At 23.8% G+C, this 18,312-nt stretch overlaps 1 protein-coding gene across 4 annotated transcripts in view; it reads left to right on the forward strand.

Moving 5' to 3' along the window:
- side (motor axon guidance molcule sidestep) overlaps positions 1 to 18,312 on the forward strand; it is an 805,094-nt gene that overhangs the window by 612,473 nt on the left and 174,309 nt on the right. For all 4 annotated transcript variants that reach the window (XM_075310279.1, XM_075310349.1, XM_075310417.1 and 1 more), the window contains exon 10: positions 12,065 to 12,203. In XM_075310279.1, the coding sequence (XP_075166394.1) occupies positions 12,065 to 12,203 (139 nt within the window). The remainder of the gene's footprint in view (positions 1 to 12,064; positions 12,204 to 18,312) is intronic.

Here is an 18,312-nt window from a genome sequence, read left to right on the forward strand (position 1 = left end):
TCAAAGTCCATTGTGAGTAAGTTCTCCCTTTATCTTTAATTTCTTTCGAAGAAGAAAATTTTTTTTGTTTATACTTATCACAAGAATTTTATCAAAAGCTTGAAAATATTTTTTTTTTTAAATATTATGGTAGATTATTTTTGGCACTAGTGGCAACCGTGATAGCAATGCCACTGGGTTGGGTACAAATAATTGAATGTTAATGCAAAATTTTACTTGCGTTCTCTCACTTTCAACATTGTGCCGTTATTTCACTTGCTTTTACAAAGCCTGATGTCTTATGACATATAACAAGTAATCAGTATTATGATGAGGTGCCTATATGGCTCATAGTATGTGTGAATACGCTCACCATACAAGATGAGATGAGAGTGAATATAGGTGTAGGTTTTTACCACTACGTGTGTGGGTGTGATAGAGTGTTCTTTATGGTTGGGATCATAAGTGTGTGTCTACATCTGACTACCGTTTGTTATAAATCTGTGGTAGTATTTATTATGTCTACACTTACACGTTTCTATTATTTTCCATGGATTTTCATGAAGTGAGTGTCGCTTAAAATGCGCACTAATACGTATTATGTTACCCTAACCATCGACCTCATCTGCCTAGAACAGTGATATAAGCTACTTAGTTTTCTGCATGAAAATCTTTAAGACTATTTCTAATTAAAACAGGATTATATTAGAACTACATGTGGAACTAAGCTTTTAATTTAATTGTGATACTTTTATGAAAGTTATTTAAAATTTCGTTTTAGTAGTAATTAGAAGCTGATGAACATTTTATTGTTAAATTTAATTTAATTTTGTGTGTGTTTAATGGCTAATACATTGAATGTTAATAGGTACGAATGATGTTGGAAAAATTTTGTGTGTTGCAAACATCGATGTTCACATAAAAGAGTTGGTTCATAATAAAAACAGCTTGGGCTAAGAATTAGTTTTTAAGAGATTTTTTTTTTGTTTACAGTTTTTTTTCAAACAAACAAAAATGCCATGTCGAAGCGTTTTAGTATTTAAAATCATATCTGAAGGCCTTCCTTGCACAGTTCCCATAGTTGATAGAATTCTACCAAAAATGTAGATTTTTTGACCGTTTGGTAGATTAGTAGAGTTTTTGATGTTTTGGTAGATTTTGCAAAATAAGCGCATCCTACTAAGAGGTACTTTTCCATAAAAAAGAAATATTGAAATATTTTCCATAAAAAAGAAATTTTCTATAGAAATAAAATGTTGACAAAATTTTCTATAGAAATAAAATTTTGACAAAATCTTCTATAGAAGAAAAATATAGACAAAATTTTTTTAGGAATAAAATTTTGACAAAATTTTTTTTGGGAATAAAATTTTGACAAAATTTTTTTTGGGAATAAAATTTTGACGAAATATTCTATAAAATATTGACAATATTTTCTACAGAAATAAAATTTTGGTAATATTTTCTATAGAAATAAAATTTTGACAATATTTCTATAGAAGCAAAATTCTAACAAAGTGTTCTATAGAAATAAAATGTTGACAATTTTTTTTATAAAAAAAAAATTATCAGTTTGCATTATTTAAGTAGAAAAAGCTTGAGCTCTTTAAAATTATATAGCTAAATTTATATAAATGAATATTGTAACTATTATTAAACAATAAAGAAATTGAATTGAATTGCAAAAAAAAATTTTTTGGTAATATCTTTTTTAGAAATAAAATTTTTGGCAACATTTTCTGTAGAACTAAATTTTGGCAATATCTTCTATAGAAGTAAAATTTAAACAAAATTTTCTAAAATATAAAATTTTGACAAAATTTACTATACAAAATAAAATGTTAACGAAATTTTCTATAGCAAAAAATTTTGACAAACTTTTCTATAAAAATATTAATTTGGAAGCATTTTCTATTGCAATAAAATTTTAACCAAATGTTCTATAGAAATAAAATGTTGGCAAAATTTTCTATGGAAATAAAATTTTGACAAATTTTCTATAGAAATAAAATTTTGGGAAAATTTTCTGAATAAATAAAGATTTGACAAAATTTTCTACAGAAATAAAATTTTGATAATATCTTCAATAGAAATAAAATTTTGACAATATCTTCTATAGAAATAAAATATCGATTAAATTTTCTACAGAAGTAACATTTTGACAATTTTTTCTCTTGAAGTAAAATTTTGACAAAATTTTTCTTTTGAAATACAATTTTGACAAAATTTTCTATAGAAATAAAATTTTCACAAAATTTTCTATAGAAATAACAATTTGGAAAATTTTTCTATTGCAATAAAATTTTGACAAAATATTCTATAGAAAAAAATTTTTGACAAAATTTTCTATAGAAATAAAAATTTGACAAAACTTTCTATAGAAATAAAATTTTGACAAAATTTTCAATAGAAACAAAATTTTGACAAAATTTACTATAGCAAAAAAATGTTGACAACATTTTTTATAGAAATATCATTTTGGAAACATTTTCTATTACAATAAAATTTTGACAAATTTTTCTATAGAATTAAAATGTTGGCAAAATTTTCTATGGAAATAAAATTTTGACAAAATTTTTCTCTTGAAGTAAAATTTTGACAAAATTTTTCTTTTGAAATACAATTTTGACAAAATTTTCTATAGAAATAAAATTTTGACAAAAATTTCTATAGAAATAACAATTTGGAAAATTTTTCTATTGCAATAAAATTTTGACAGAATATAGAAATAAAATTTTGACAAAATTTTCTATATAAAAAAATTGACAAAATTTTCTATAGAAATAAAAATTTGACAAAACTTTCTATAGAAATAAAATTTTGACAAAATTTTCAATAGAAACAAAATTTTGACAAAATTTACTATGGCAAACAATTTTGACAAAATTCTTTATAGAAATATCATTTTGGGAACATTTTCTATTACAATAAAATTTTGAACAAATTTTCTATAGAAATAAAATGTTGGCAAAATTTTCTATGGAAATAAAATTTTAACAAAATTTTTTCTCTTGAAGTAAAATTTTGACAAGATTTTTCTTTTGAAATACAATTTTGACAACATTTTCTATAAAAATAAAATTTTGACAAAATTATCTATTGCAATAAAATGTTGCCAAATATTCTTTAGAAATAAAATTTTGACAAAATTTTCTATAGAAATAAAAATTTGACAAAACTTTCTATAGAAATAAAATTTTGACAAAACTTTCTATAGAAATAAAATTTTGACAAAATTTTCAATAGAAACAAAATTTTGACAAAATTTACTATAGCAAAAAGTGTTGACAAAATTTTTTATAGAAATATCATTTTGGGAACATTTTCTATTACAATAAAATTTTGAAGAATTTGGCAAAATTTTCTATGGAAATAAAATTTTAACCAAATTTTTATCTTGAAGTAAAATTTTGACAAAATATTTTTCTTGAAGTAAAATGTTTCTTTTGAAACATAATTTTGCCAAAATTTTCTATAGAAATAAAATTTTGACAAAATTTTCTATAGAAATAACAATTAGGAAAAATTTTCTATTGCAATAAAATTTTGACAAAATATTCTATAGAAATAAAATTTTGGCAAAATTTTCTATAGAAAAAAATTTGACAAAAATTTTCTATAAAAATAAAAATTTGGCAAGACTTACTATAGAAATAACATTTTGACAAAATTTTCTATATAAATAAAATTTACTATAGAAATAAAACTTTGGCAAAAATTTCTATAGAAATAAAATTTTGACAAAATTTTCTATAGAATTAAATTTTTGACAAAATTTTTTATAGAATAAAATCTTGACAATATTTTCTATATAAATAAAATATTGACAAAATTTTCTATAGAAATAACATTTTGGAAAAATTTTCTACTGCAATAAAATTTTCTATGGAAATAAAATTTTGACAAAATCTTCTATAGAAATAAAAATTTCACAAAATCTTCTATAGAAATAAAATTTTGACAAAAATTTCTATAGAAATAACATTTTGGGAAAAATTTCTATTGCAATAAAATTTTGACAGAATTTTTCTCTTGAAATAAAATTTTGACAAAATTTTCTCTTGAAATAAAATTTTGACAAAATTTTCTGAGAAATAAAATTTTGGCAAAATTTTCTATGGCAATGAAATTTTGACAAAATTTTCTATAGAAATAAAATGTTGTCAAAATTTTCTATGTAACTAAAATTTTGACAAAATCTTCTATAGAAACAAAATTTATGCATAATTTTTATATAAAAAAATTATAGAAATAAACTTTTGACAAAATTTTCTATAGAAATAAAATTTTGACTATATTTTCTATACAAATAATGTTTTGACAAAAGTTTTTATAAATTCAATATCTTTAAAAATGTTAATTTTCGTGTAAGGTCATATTAGCATAGTTTATTGCAGAAGTAGTACCTTTCCCTTGTTGGAGGGATATAAAATATAATAGGATGGACATTAATAGATAATGTTGCAAAAGCTGAAATAATAACGAAACATATGTTTTAAAATTTTTTTCATTTGACCAAAAATTTCACCAATAAGATTTTTTTTAATTTAGTAGATTTTTGGGTAAAATTTGCTTCAATTCTTGGTAGATTATTTTTGGCACGTGTTGCATCCGTGCATCCTTATATGCGTCTCCAAAAAAAAAATAAATAAATAATATTCGGAAAAAAATCCCAATTTATTATATATTCGACCTCACACGATTTGTTTATGCGACTTTCATATTACAAGATTATTTTGTGAAATTTTTTAGTGATTTATTTTCCTAGTAATGCTGGATTTTTTACAAATTTCTTTATTTCAAAATAATCATGGAGGTTTGATTCCATCATTACTATACAATATTGTTTCCTAAGAATCTATCCCAATTGCAAACATTTCGGGTATCATATCTTTTTTAATGGCATTCGTAGTAACTTCGCCTTAAATATCCTAAAACATTTTCGATGTCAGGCATGAATCAATCCTCTTTTCTACTCAAAACAAGAAAAAAATGCTACTCATAAATATAAGAAAATGTTACTTTGCATGTATGGAAAATATTTTCACTTCGCCTTTCACCCATTGAATATGTGAACGCCATGCCATCACACTTCACACCTCGATTGACTTGCAAACGGAAGGATATCCTTCATGAGGTCCCATGTCATGGGCTAATGAAAATTAAAAGACAGCATTTGAATTTCTTAAGAACTTAATCTAAATCACTGTGCTTTTGGGAGCAAAAGGAAAGGGTCTCAAAAGGAAGTTATCCTCACCTTGACAGGCAACATAAAATCGAATGATATAGAAATGTCTTATGTCTGGTAAGTGGTTATACGTACTCACCAGCTATGACACTACCTTAGTGAGTTTATTCGGTTTTCGTTGGCATTTTGATGACATTTTGTATGTAATTTCTCCTATGCCACACCGAATATCATTTGTTGTTGTTTTTATTGTTATAAACACAACAACGACAACAACATTGGTGAATAAGCTTAAAATCCAAAAGAAATAAAACAAAAGTAAATGACAAACAAGAAAAACTCATTAAAATATCTCACAACATGGAATGTCGTCAACAGGAGTTTCAGCTACCACACAGCCCATGAAGTAAGTAACGGCATCCTAATAATCATTCGTTAACGCCATAGCCAACCATCCGAACACATGACCTAACCCATATTGTAATGCGCCTTATGTATTTCACCAAAGGGGAGACAGAGAGTGTGACAGAGAAAGAGGGAGCTTGACTATGGATATGGATGTGTGTGCGTGTGTGTGTAATGAATGTAATGAAAATTTGACAAAAATTTTCTATAAAAATAAAAATTTGGCAAGACTTACTATAGAAATAACATTTTGACAAAATTTTCTATATAAATAAAATTTACTATAGAAATAAAACTTTGGCAAAAATTTCTATAGAAATAAAATTTTGACAAAATTTTCTATAGAATTAAATTTTTGACAAAATTTTTTATAGAATAAAATCTTGACAATATTTTCTATATAAATAAAATATTGACAAAATTTTCTATAGAAATAACATTTTGGAAAAATTTTCTACTGCAATAAAATTTTCTATGGAAATAAAATTTTGACAAAATCTTCTATAGAAATAAAAATTTCACAAAATCTTCTATAGAAATAAAATTTTGACAAAAATTTCTATAGAAATAACATTTTGGGAAAAATTTCTATTGCAATAAAATTTTGACAGAATTTTTCTCTTGAAATAAAATTTTGACAAAATTTTCTCTTGAAATAAAATTTTGACAAAATTTTCTGAGAAATAAAATTTTGGCAAAATTTTCTATGGCAATGAAATTTTGACAAAATTTTCTATAGAAATAAAATGTTGTCAAAATTTTCTATGTAACTAAAATTTTGACAAAATCTTCTATAGAAACAAAATTTATGCATAATTTTTATATAAAAAAATTATAGAAATAAACTTTTGACAAAATTTTCTATAGAAATAAAATTTTGACTATATTTTCTATACAAATAATGTTTTGACAAAAGTTTTTATAAATTCAATATCTTTAAAAATGTTAATTTTCGTGTAAGGTCATATTAGCATAGTTTATTGCAGAAGTAGTACCTTTCCCTTGTTGGAGGGATATAAAATATAATAGGATGGACATTAATAGATAATGTTGCAAAAGCTGAAATAATAACGAAACATATGTTTTAAAATTTTTTTCATTTGACCAAAAATTTCACCAATAAGATTTTTTTTAATTTAGTAGATTTTTGGGTAAAATTTGCTTCAATTCTTGGTAGATTATTTTTGGCACGTGTTGCATCCGTGCATCCTTATATGCGTCTCCAAAAAAAAAAATAAATAAATAATATTCGGAAAAAAATCCCAATTTATTATATATTCGACCTCACACGATTTGTTTATGCGACTTTCATATTACAAGATTATTTTGTGAAATTTTTTAGTGATTTATTTTCCTAGTAATGCTGGATTTTTTACAAATTTCTTTATTTCAAAATAATCATGGAGGTTTGATTCCATCATTACTATACAATATTGTTTCCTAAGAATCTATCCCAATTGCAAACATTTCGGGTATCATATCTTTTTTAATGGCATTCGTAGTAACTTCGCCTTAAATATCCTAAAACATTTTCGATGTCAGGCATGAATCAATCCTCTTTTCTACTCAAAACAAGAAAAAAATGCTACTCATAAATATAAGAAAATGTTACTTTGCATGTATGGAAAATATTTTCACTTCGCCTTTCACCCATTGAATATGTGAACGCCATGCCATCACACTTCACACCTCGATTGACTTGCAAACGGAAGGATATCCTTCATGAGGTCCCATGTCATGGGCTAATGAAAATTAAAAGACAGCATTTGAATTTCTTAAGAACTTAATCTAAATCACTGTGCTTTTGGGAGCAAAAGGAAAGGGTCTCAAAAGGAAGTTATCCTCACCTTGACAGGCAACATAAAATCGAATGATATAGAAATGTCTTATGTCTGGTAAGTGGTTATACGTACTCACCAGCTATGACACTACCTTAGTGAGTTTATTCGGTTTTCGTTGGCATTTTGATGACATTTTGTATGTAATTTCTCCTATGCCACACCGAATATCATTTGTTGTTGTTTTTATTGTTATAAACACAACAACGACAACAACATTGGTGAATAAGCTTAAAATCCAAAAGAAATAAAACAAAAGTAAATGACAAACAAGAAAAACTCATTAAAATATCTCACAACATGGAATGTCGTCAACAGGAGTTTCAGCTACCACACAGCCCATGAAGTAAGTAACGGCATCCTAATAATCATTCGTTAACGCCATAGCCAACCATCCGAACACATGACCTAACCCATATTGTAATGCGCCTTATGTATTTCACCAAAGGGGAGACAGAGAGTGTGACAGAGAAAGAGGGAGCTTGACTATGGATATGGATGTGTGTGCGTGTGTGTGTAATGAATGTCTTCGAGAGAATGAAATAACAGAGGACAAAACCAAAACACGTTTACAAAGATTTACTTTACACTCAAGGGATAATTATGGGAAGAAGTCAACCTGCTTCTGTTTTGAATAAGCAAGAATAAAATGAAGACAACTACAGCAACAAGGCATGAGAGAAATAAAAGATGACATATACAAGGACCTCTAACGTCTTAGGTTTGCTATTGTGTAAACGTTATGCCCTCGAAGACGAAGACTGACGAGTTACGAGAACATAAATAAATGTTTGTTTATTTCTCTCTGTCTGGCAATGTATGATTTCTTGTATAATAGGGTGTAACGAACACAAAGGGGGGAAGATACATAACGACGATATTGCCAATATTTCTGTTTACAAATAAAATTTTACCAAAAACCTACCAAATAAACAATTTTTAATTTCTATAGAAAATTTTGTCAAAGTTTTATTTCTATAGAAAATTTTGTCAAATTTTTATTCTATAGAAAATTTTGTAAACATTTTATTTCTATAGAAAATTTTGTAAAAATTTTTTCAAAATGTTATTTTTATAGAAATTTTTTTACAAATTTTATTTCTATAGAAAATTCTGTAAAAATTTATTTCTATAGAAAAAGTTGTCAAAATTTAATTTCTATAGAAAATTTTGTTAAAATTTTTTTCTATAGAAAATTTTGTAAAAATTTTATTTCTATAAAAAATTTTCACAAAATTTTATTTCTATAAAAAATTTTCTCAAAACTTTTTTTTTTTTACATGGAAAATTTTGTCAAAATTTCAGTTTTATAGAAACTTTTGTAAAAATTTTGTTTCTATAGAAAATTTGTTAAAAAAAATTATTTCTATAGAAAATTTTATTTCCATAGAAAATTTTTGCAAAATTTTATTTCTATAGAAAATTTTGTTTCTATAGAAAATTTGTTAAAAAATTATTTCTATAGATAATGTAAAAATTTTATTTCTATAGAAAATTTTGTAAAAATTTTATTTCTATAGAAAATTTTGTAAAATTTTTATTTCTATACAAAATTTGTGCAAAATTTAATTTATATAGAAAATTTTGTCAAAATTTTATTTCTATAGAAAATTTTGTCATAATTTTATTTCCATAGAAAATTTTTGCAAAATTTTATTTCTATAGAAAATTTTGTCAAAATTTTATTTCTATAGAAAATTTTGTCAAAATTTTATTTCTATAGAAAATTGTGTCACAATTTTATTTCTATAGAAAAATTTGTAAAAATTTTATTTCTATAGAAAATTTTATCAAAATTTTATTTTTATAAAAAATATTTGCAAAATTTTATTTCTATATAATATTTTGTCAAAATTTTATTTCTATAGAAAATTGGTCATAATTTTATTTCTATAGAAAATTTTGTCAAAATTTTATTTCTATAGAAAATTTTGTCAAAATTTTATTTCTATAGAAAATTGTGTCACAATTTTATTTCTATAGGAAATTTTTTAAAAATTTTATTTCTATAGAAAAAATTGTAAAAATTTTATTTCTATAGAAAATTTTATCAAAATTTTATTTTTATAAAAAATATGTGCAAAATTTTATTTCTATATAATATTTTGTCAAAATTTTATTTTTATAGAAAATTTTGTAAAAATTTTATTTCTATAGAAAAATTGGTCATAATTATATTTCCATAGAAAATTTTTGCAAAATTTTATATCTGTAGAAGATTTTGTAAAAATTTTGTCAACATTTTATTTCTATAAAAATTTTATTTCGTTATATTCTATAAAAATTTTATTTCTATAGAAAATTTGGTCAAAATTTTATTTCTATAGAAAATTTGATCAAAATTTTATTTCTATAGAAAATGTTGTCAAAATTTTATTTGTATACAAAATGTTGTCATAATTTTATTTCCATAGAAAATTTTTGCAAAATTTTTTTTTCTGTAGAAAATTTTGTAAAAATTTTATTTCCATGGAAATTTTTTTCAACATTTTATTTCTATAAAAATTTTCACATAGTATTTCTATAGAAATTTTTTGCAAAATTTTATTTCTATAGAAATTTTTTGCAAAATTTTATTTCTATAGAAAATTTTGTCAAAATTTTATTTCTATAGAAAATTTTGTCAAAATGTTATTTCTATAGAAGGGAGCCACCGTGGTGCAATGGTTAGCATGCCCGCCTTGCATACACAAGGCCATGGGTTCGATTCCTGCTACGTCCGAACACCGAAAATTTTTCAGCGGTGGATTATCCCACCTCAGTAATGCTGGTGACATTTATGAGGGTTTCAAAGCTTCTCCAAGAGGTTTCTATGGAACGCCGTTCGGACTCGGCTATAAAAAGGAGGTCCCTTGTCATTGAGCTTAACATGGAATCGGGCAGCACTCAGTGATAAGAGAGAAGTTCACCACTGTGGAATCACAATGGACTGAATAGTCTAAGTGAGCCTGATACATCGGGCTGTCACATAACCTAACCTAACCATTTCTATAGAAAATTTTGTCAAGATATTATTTTTATAGAAAATTTTGTCAAGATTTTATTGTTGTTGTTTTTTATTGCAGCTTAAAACCATACATTGACTAAACTACAAGTGTAGCTTAACTAACAGAGGAAAAGAATGTTTGTCAAATTTATTTGGGCAAAGCCCTATAGACTGCAAGATGGTTGGATGGACGCACGTTTCGGAATTACCACATTCCTCATCAGCATCCTCTACTTGCAGCAAAACTATCAACCAATTATCAGAATAAATTCACGCAATTTATTAAACCCAACAAAAACCACACTTGAACCCTCCGAAAAAAGGTTTTACATTGATAGCCGGCTTATGCCGAAATAAATTCGAAACAAACATATCTCTTTTCCTATGCCACTGTCAAATCATCGATTTGAATTCTGTTGGCTGGGTTTATTTTGAGCGCGCCTCCTCTTCTTTTTCCATTCGTTTTGTTTTGTTATTGTTGGTTTTGTTCTTTAAGCATTGTTGTATATTGTTTTGTGTATTGTTTTATAAAAATTTGTCAAAATTTTATTTTCATAAAAAATATTTGCAAAATTTAATTTTATTTTTATAAAAAATATTTGCAAAATTTTATTTCTATAGAAAATTTTTGCAAAATTTTATTTCTGTAGAAAATTTTGTAAAAATTTTATTTCTATAGAAAATTTTGTACAAATTTTATTTCTATAGAAAATTTTGTCAAATATTTATTTCTATAGAAAATTTTGTCAAAATTTTATTTCTATAGGAAATTCTGCCAAAAAATTTTCTTCTTAAAGTTAGCGTTAGTTTAACTACAGAATTATTTTTCTTTTGTGTGTCTTTCCCTGGGTCAAATTGAGTGGGTCGTTTTCACTTCATACATTTCGTACCACTCTAATTCACATTGTTAAAGTAATTGTACATTTTGTAAATATTCTCCAAAAACATGACTTTAATTTCGATTCCATTAACCAAGATGGCTTTTTCCTGTTGCGCCATCAAAATCTCCCACCAACCGAGCCCAGTTTTGGGGGGGTGGCTACACAATCCAATCCACCGGAGAAACAAAATTTGATGTTACTACAAAACACAATCTTTTCGTATTGTTGTATAGTGTCAAAGCATCGCATATATAGTTGTGGATGTATTAGTATCCTTGTAGAGGATATCCATCTAAACAGAGACAAAACGACATTACTGTGTTAGGAGGAACTTTGACTTAATAATGTCTTTGTTATATCTAAGATTAAATTTTTACAAAAATATAAATAATGTTAATTAAAACATTCGCCATCACAGTAGCCAGCCCTACTGTTAAATACAGTCTACTGGGAAAACTGAGAACAAGTGGCTATGTGTGTGGGTGTAGGAGTGTGTGTGTGTATGTGTTTATGTTTTTATAACATTTATCTCAAACACGTAAACAAATCATGAGCAAATTTTTAACATAATTAGAGACTAAGTGATGATGGGTGATAAACAAAGAGAGAGATACAGTGAGTGTGTGAGACGAAGAAAGAGCGATTGTGTATGAGAAAGTGTCTGTTATGAAATTACTTATAAATTATCCTTGAGTTGTCTGTCAATTTCATTTTTAATTATTATCATTAGAAAATTTGAATATTGAAATTGAGTTGACATTTTTCTTCTTCTTTTTATTATTTTCAGGGTATGCGTATGTCCGGCGAAAGTTCTGAAATAATGCATCTCACACAGTTGGAAAGAGAAAGTGCTGGGGCTTATGCTTGTGGAGCAACAAATACCGAAGGTGAAACTAGAAGTTCCAGCATAACACTGAGAGTTCAATGTAAGTAGAGAACAAATTCTATTGCCCAAATTCATAATAAGTTATTAACAGTTGGTCGACGTCAACGGTGTTATTTGTTGTTGTGCAAATAGTGGAGATAAGAGTCGATATTATAGGGATTCCCTCTGCGAATAGGTAGTGAACTGTATGATATTTACTTTCATTGTATTAGTTCTCTCAAGAGAATAAGATGAAATTTACGTCTAATTTTTTCCTCAAAATGAGAACACACAACAAAATGAGTATGAGTGTGGGTGTATTGTATATTACATATGTTTTATTCAAAAGAGAATGGATCAAGTTGATGCTCACCAAGGTGGATATGTGTGGAAGAAAATTCATTTTTCATTCAATTGACAATTCACAATAGTCGTCTCACGACAGCAATTCAATTAAATAATAAAAATTCACAATAGGAAAATTAACCAGTAAATGATGTAAAAAATCATTTGGTGGAAATTCATTAAAATAAAAATTCGTAAATCTAATATAATAAACTAAAGACAAATTAAATTTGTCAAATGTGCATTTTCAATTCAAATGGAAACTTTTTTCAAATCAAATGCAAGATTTTTTTTCGAAACCAAATGTTTCTATTACACCCCTTTTTATAACATGCCAATGCTATTATTTTACCTTTATAGTGCTAGATTGCTAAGTGCTGCCAACTTAGCCCCACTGAAAACTTTCCCTATTCCTTTTATATAATTTAATAAAGACTTCTTCGATTTCCCACTTTCTTGGAATATTAAATCACCCAACTTTTACCTACAGAATTACCACTAAGAGTAAACTATAGTTAAAGTAAAATGGAAATTCTTCGAAAGGCTTGTTATTAAGCATTCAGCCGATAGTGTTAGCCAAAGTGCAAGAATACGGAGACGATATTCTCTTACGAAGCCATTAAAAACTTGAATCGTTCGCAGTTTGATGACTATGATGGGTGTTATAATAGAAATAAAATGCATATATTTTTTTACAATTTAAATTAAATTGCTTGGAAGTGGTAAATTACCAGTAAATGTAGGTGTTAGAAGGAGGATAGAGAGAGGGAGAGTATCAAGATGTGGTTTTCCTAAGGATTCTTTCAAGGTAGAAATTTTTATGTAAATAATAATAATGTGATTTGCTTATAGCAATTCGACTAATGATGAATACTGTTATAGTGATTTCTATGGTTATGAATGTCATTGAATATGCTGTAGTTAGCTTGAAATGATAAGAAGTGGGAAAATGTTAAGGATGCCTAGGATAAAGAAGAACATATTTCTATACCACTTACTGGTATATATTTTTTCCACCAATACTTATAGAAAAACAAATATTGATAGAATACAAGTAGGGAAAGTTTACAGTCGGGCGGGGCAAACTAAATTATAACATGCATTACTTTGTACAGGTAAGCTTAGGATAGGTTTTGAATGGCAGCCACGGTAGAATTCTACCAAAAATTTTAGATTTTTTACTGTTTGGTAGATTGGTAGAATTCTTGATGTTTTGGTAGATTTTGCAAAATATTCCTCTTCAAAAAAGAGATACTTTAAAATTTTTCGATAAAAAAATCAAATTTTGACAAAATTTTCTAAAGAATAATTTTAACAAAATTTTCTATAGAATAATTTTAACAAAATTTTCAAAAGAAAAATTTTGATAAAATTATTTAAGGAAAAATTTTGACAAAATTTTCTATCGAAATAAAAATTTGACAAATTTTTCTATAGAAATAAAATTTTGACAAAATTTCTTTTAGAAATAAAATTTTGACAAAATTTCTTATAGAAATAAAATTTTGACAAAATTTCTTATAGAAATAAAATTTTGACAAAATTTCCTATAAAAAAATTTTTTTTTTTAAATTTTGACAAAATTTTCTATTGAAATAAAATTTTCTATAGAAATAAAACTTTGACAAAGTGTCTTATAAAAATAAAAATTTTGACAAAATTTTTAGATAGAAATACAATTTTGAAAAAAGTTCTTATAGAAATAAAATTTTGAATAAAGTTCTTATAGAAATAAAATTTTGACGAAATTTCCGAAAAATAAAAAAATAAAAATCTGACAAAATTTTCTATAGAAATAAAAATTTGACAACATTTTCTATAAAAATAAAAATTTTCTATATAAATAAAATTTTGATAAAATTTATATAGAAATAAAATTTTAACAACATTTTCTATCGAAATAAAATTTTGGCAAAATTTTTTATAGAAATTAAATTTTGATAAAATTTCTATACAAACAAAATTTTGACAAAATTTCCTATAGATTTCTATGTTGAAAAAAACTTTCAAAAGAAAAATTTTGATAAAATTACTTAAGGAAAAATTTTGACAAAATTTCCTATAAAAAGAAAAATATGACAAAATTTTCTATAAAAATAAAAATTTGACAAATTTTTTTATAGAAATAAAATTTTTACAAAATTTCTTATAGAAATAAATTTTTGACGAAATTTCTTATAGAAATAAAATTTTGACAAAATTTCTTATAGAAATAAAATTTTGACAAAATTTCCTATAAATTTTTTTTTTTTTAAATTTTGACAAAATTTTCTAAAGAAATAAAATTTTCTATAGAAATAAAACTTTGACAAAGTGTCTTATAAAAATAAAAATTTTGACAAAATTTTTAGATAGAAATACAATTTTGAAAAAAGTTCTTATAGAAATAAAATTTTGACAAAATTTCTTATTGAAATAAAATTTTGACGAAATTTCCTAAAAATAAAAAAATAAAAATCTGACAAAATTTTCTATAGAAATAAAAATTTGACAACATTTTCTATAAAAATAAAAATTTGACAAAATCTTCTATAGAAATAAAATTTTGAAAAAATTTCTTATAGACATAAAATTTTGACAAAATTTCCTACAAAAATAAACATTTTAAAATTTTGACAAAATTTTCTATATAGATAAAATTTTGATAAAATTTCTTATAGAAATAAAATTTTAACAAAATTTTCTATCGAAATAAAATTTTGGTAAAATTTTTTATAGAAATTAAATTTTGATAAAATTTCTATACAAACAAAATTTTGACAAAATTTCCTATAGATTTTTATGTTGAAAAGTGTTGAAAAAAACTTTCAAAAAATAATAAATTTTGACCAAATTTCTTACAGAAATAAAATTTTGAAAAATTTTCTTATAAAAATAAAAATCTGGCAACATTATCTATAGAATAACATTTTGACAATTTTTTTTTATCGAAATAAAATTCAAGATTTCTTATAGACATAACATTTTGACAAAATTTCCTATAGAAATAAAATTTTAACAAAATTTTTAAAAGAAAAATTTTGATAAAATTACTTAAGGAAAAATTTTGGCAAAATTTTTTATAAAAATAAAAATATGACAAAATTTTCTATAAAAATAAAAATTTTGACAAAATTTTTAGATAGAAATACAATTTTGAAAAAAGTTCTTATAGAAATAAAATTTTGACAAAATTTCATATTGAAATAAAATTTTGACGAAATTTCCTAAACATAAAAAATAAAAATCTGACAAAATTTTCCATAGAAATAAAAATTTGACAACATTTTCTATAAAAATAAAAATTTGACAAAATCTTCTATAGAAATAAAATTTTGAAAAATTTTCTTATAGACATAAAATTTTGACAAAATTTCCTATAAAAATAAACTTTTTAAAATTTTGACAAAATTTTCTATATAAATAAAATTTTGATAAAATTTATATAGAAATAAAATTTCAATTTTAAAAAATTAAAAATTTTAAAATTTTCTATCGAAATAAAATTTTGGCAAAATTTTTATTTAAATTAAATTTTGATAAAATTTCTATACAAACAAAATTTTGACAAAATTTCCTATAGATTTCTATGTTGAAAAGTGTTGGAAAAAAACTTTCAAAAAAAAAAATAAATTTTGACAACATTTCTTACAGAAATAAAATTTTGACAAATTTTCTTATAAAAATAAAAATTTGGCAACATTATCTATAGAATAACATTTTGACAAATTTTTTTATCGAAATAAAATTCAAGATTTCTTATAGACATAAAATTTTGACAAAATTTCCTATAGAAATAAAATTTTAACAAAATTTTTAATAGAAAAATTTTGATAAAATTACTTAAGGAAAAATTTTGGCAAAATTTCCTATAAAAATAAAAATATGACAAAATTTTCTATAAAAATAAAAATTTGACAAATTTTTCTATAGAAATAAAAACTTGACAAAATTTTCTATACAAATAAAATTTTGACAAAATTTCCAATAGAAATAAAATTTTGACAAAATTTTCTATCGAAATAAAATTTTGGCAAAATTTTTATAGAAATAAGATGTTGATAAAATTTCTATAGAAATAAAATTTTGACTAAATTTCCTATAGAAATAAAATTTTGACTAAACTTCCTATAAAAATAAAAATTTGGCAACATATTCTATAGAAATAACATTTTTACAAAATTTCCTATCGAAATAAAATTCAAAATTTCTTATAGAAATACAATTTTGACAAATATTCCTATAAAAATAAAAATTTTACAAAATGTTGACAAAATAAAATGTTGACAAAATTTCTTATAGAAATAAAATTTTGACAAAATTTCTTATAGAAATAAAATTTCACAAAATTTCCTATAAAAATAAAAATTTTTAAAATTTTGACAAAATTTTCTATAGAAATAAAATTTTGACAAAATGTCTTATAAAAATAAAAATTTTGACAAAATTTTCTATGGAAATAAAATTTTGAAAAAATTTCTAAAAAATTTTGACAAAATTTTAGGTAGAAATGCAATTTTGAAAATATGTTCTTATAGAAATAAAATTTTGACAAAATTTCTTATAGAAATAAAATTTTGACGAAATTTCCTAAAAATAAAAAAAATAAAAATCTGACAAATTTTTCTATAGAAATTAAAATGTGACCACATTTTCTATAAAAATAAAAATTTGACAAAATCTTCTATAGAAATAAAATTTTGGCAAAATTTTTTAAAGAAATTAAATTTTGATAAAATTTCTATACAAACAAAATTTTGACGAAATTTCCTGTAGAAATAAAGTGTTGAAAAAACTTTGAAAAAAAAATAAAATTTTGACAACATTTCTTATAGAAATAAAATTTTGTCAAATTTTCCTATAAAAATAAAAATTTTGCAACATTATCTATAGAAATAACATTTTTATAAAATTTCTATAGAAATAAAATTTTGACAAAATTTTTTATCGAAATAAAATTCAAGATTTCTTATAGAAGTAAAATTTTGACAAAATTTCCTATAGAAATAAAATTTTGACAAAATTTCCTATAGAATTTAAATTTTGGAAAGATTTTCTATAAAAATAGAATTTTAACTAAATTTTTAAAATAAATAAAAAAATTTTCTATAAATTTCATATCGTGTTGAGCGATTTACGGCAGTCTATGGCCGTTTTCGAGATAAGAATCTAAGGATTTTATTGCATATTGAATGCTTAAGCATATACCAACATTTGTTGGAACTTTACTTTTCAGCCGATTTGCCAACGTTCTTATAGCAAATATTTCAGCGTGAAAAACACTACAGTGATTAGGTAAACTCTTCGCGATTTTATATTCCACGTCTTTTGAATATACTCCAAAACCCACTAGTCCATACAATATGGAGCCATAAGTATAGAAATCCATATCCAGTTCCTCTCTTATTGTATCGTCATAAGTATTCCTGAGTTTCTACTATTATCATATTACCCGCAGAAGAATCCCAAACATTCATTTTATAAGTCACTATATAAGCCAGTGATTCTGTAAATTTTGCAAACAGAGACATATTCGTCTTCCAACTTAAAAGACTCACCATTTCCCAATTCCTTGCAGTAAATATATCCTTTTCATTAAAAAAAGTTAATTGGATTAATTCATTTTTTTGTCAAAGAATTTTTCAAATTAAATTATAATTTAAAATTAAAATAAATTTGGTGACTTTTTAAGGCAAATTTAAATATCCTTTTGCAAAACAGAATAATCAAGGACTTGCGATACTCATGCAACAATGAGATTGATGTGGCCATAGACTAAGAGAAAAAAAAACGTAAGAATCACATCCCTTCTCAAATTGACATGACAACATGCCTCAAGTGTTTTC

The sequence above is a fragment of the Haematobia irritans genome, chromosome 1 (assembly GCF_050003625.1).
Source record: "Haematobia irritans isolate KBUSLIRL chromosome 1, ASM5000362v1, whole genome shotgun sequence".
NCBI classification, from domain to species: domain Eukaryota; kingdom Metazoa; phylum Arthropoda; class Insecta; order Diptera; family Muscidae; genus Haematobia; species Haematobia irritans.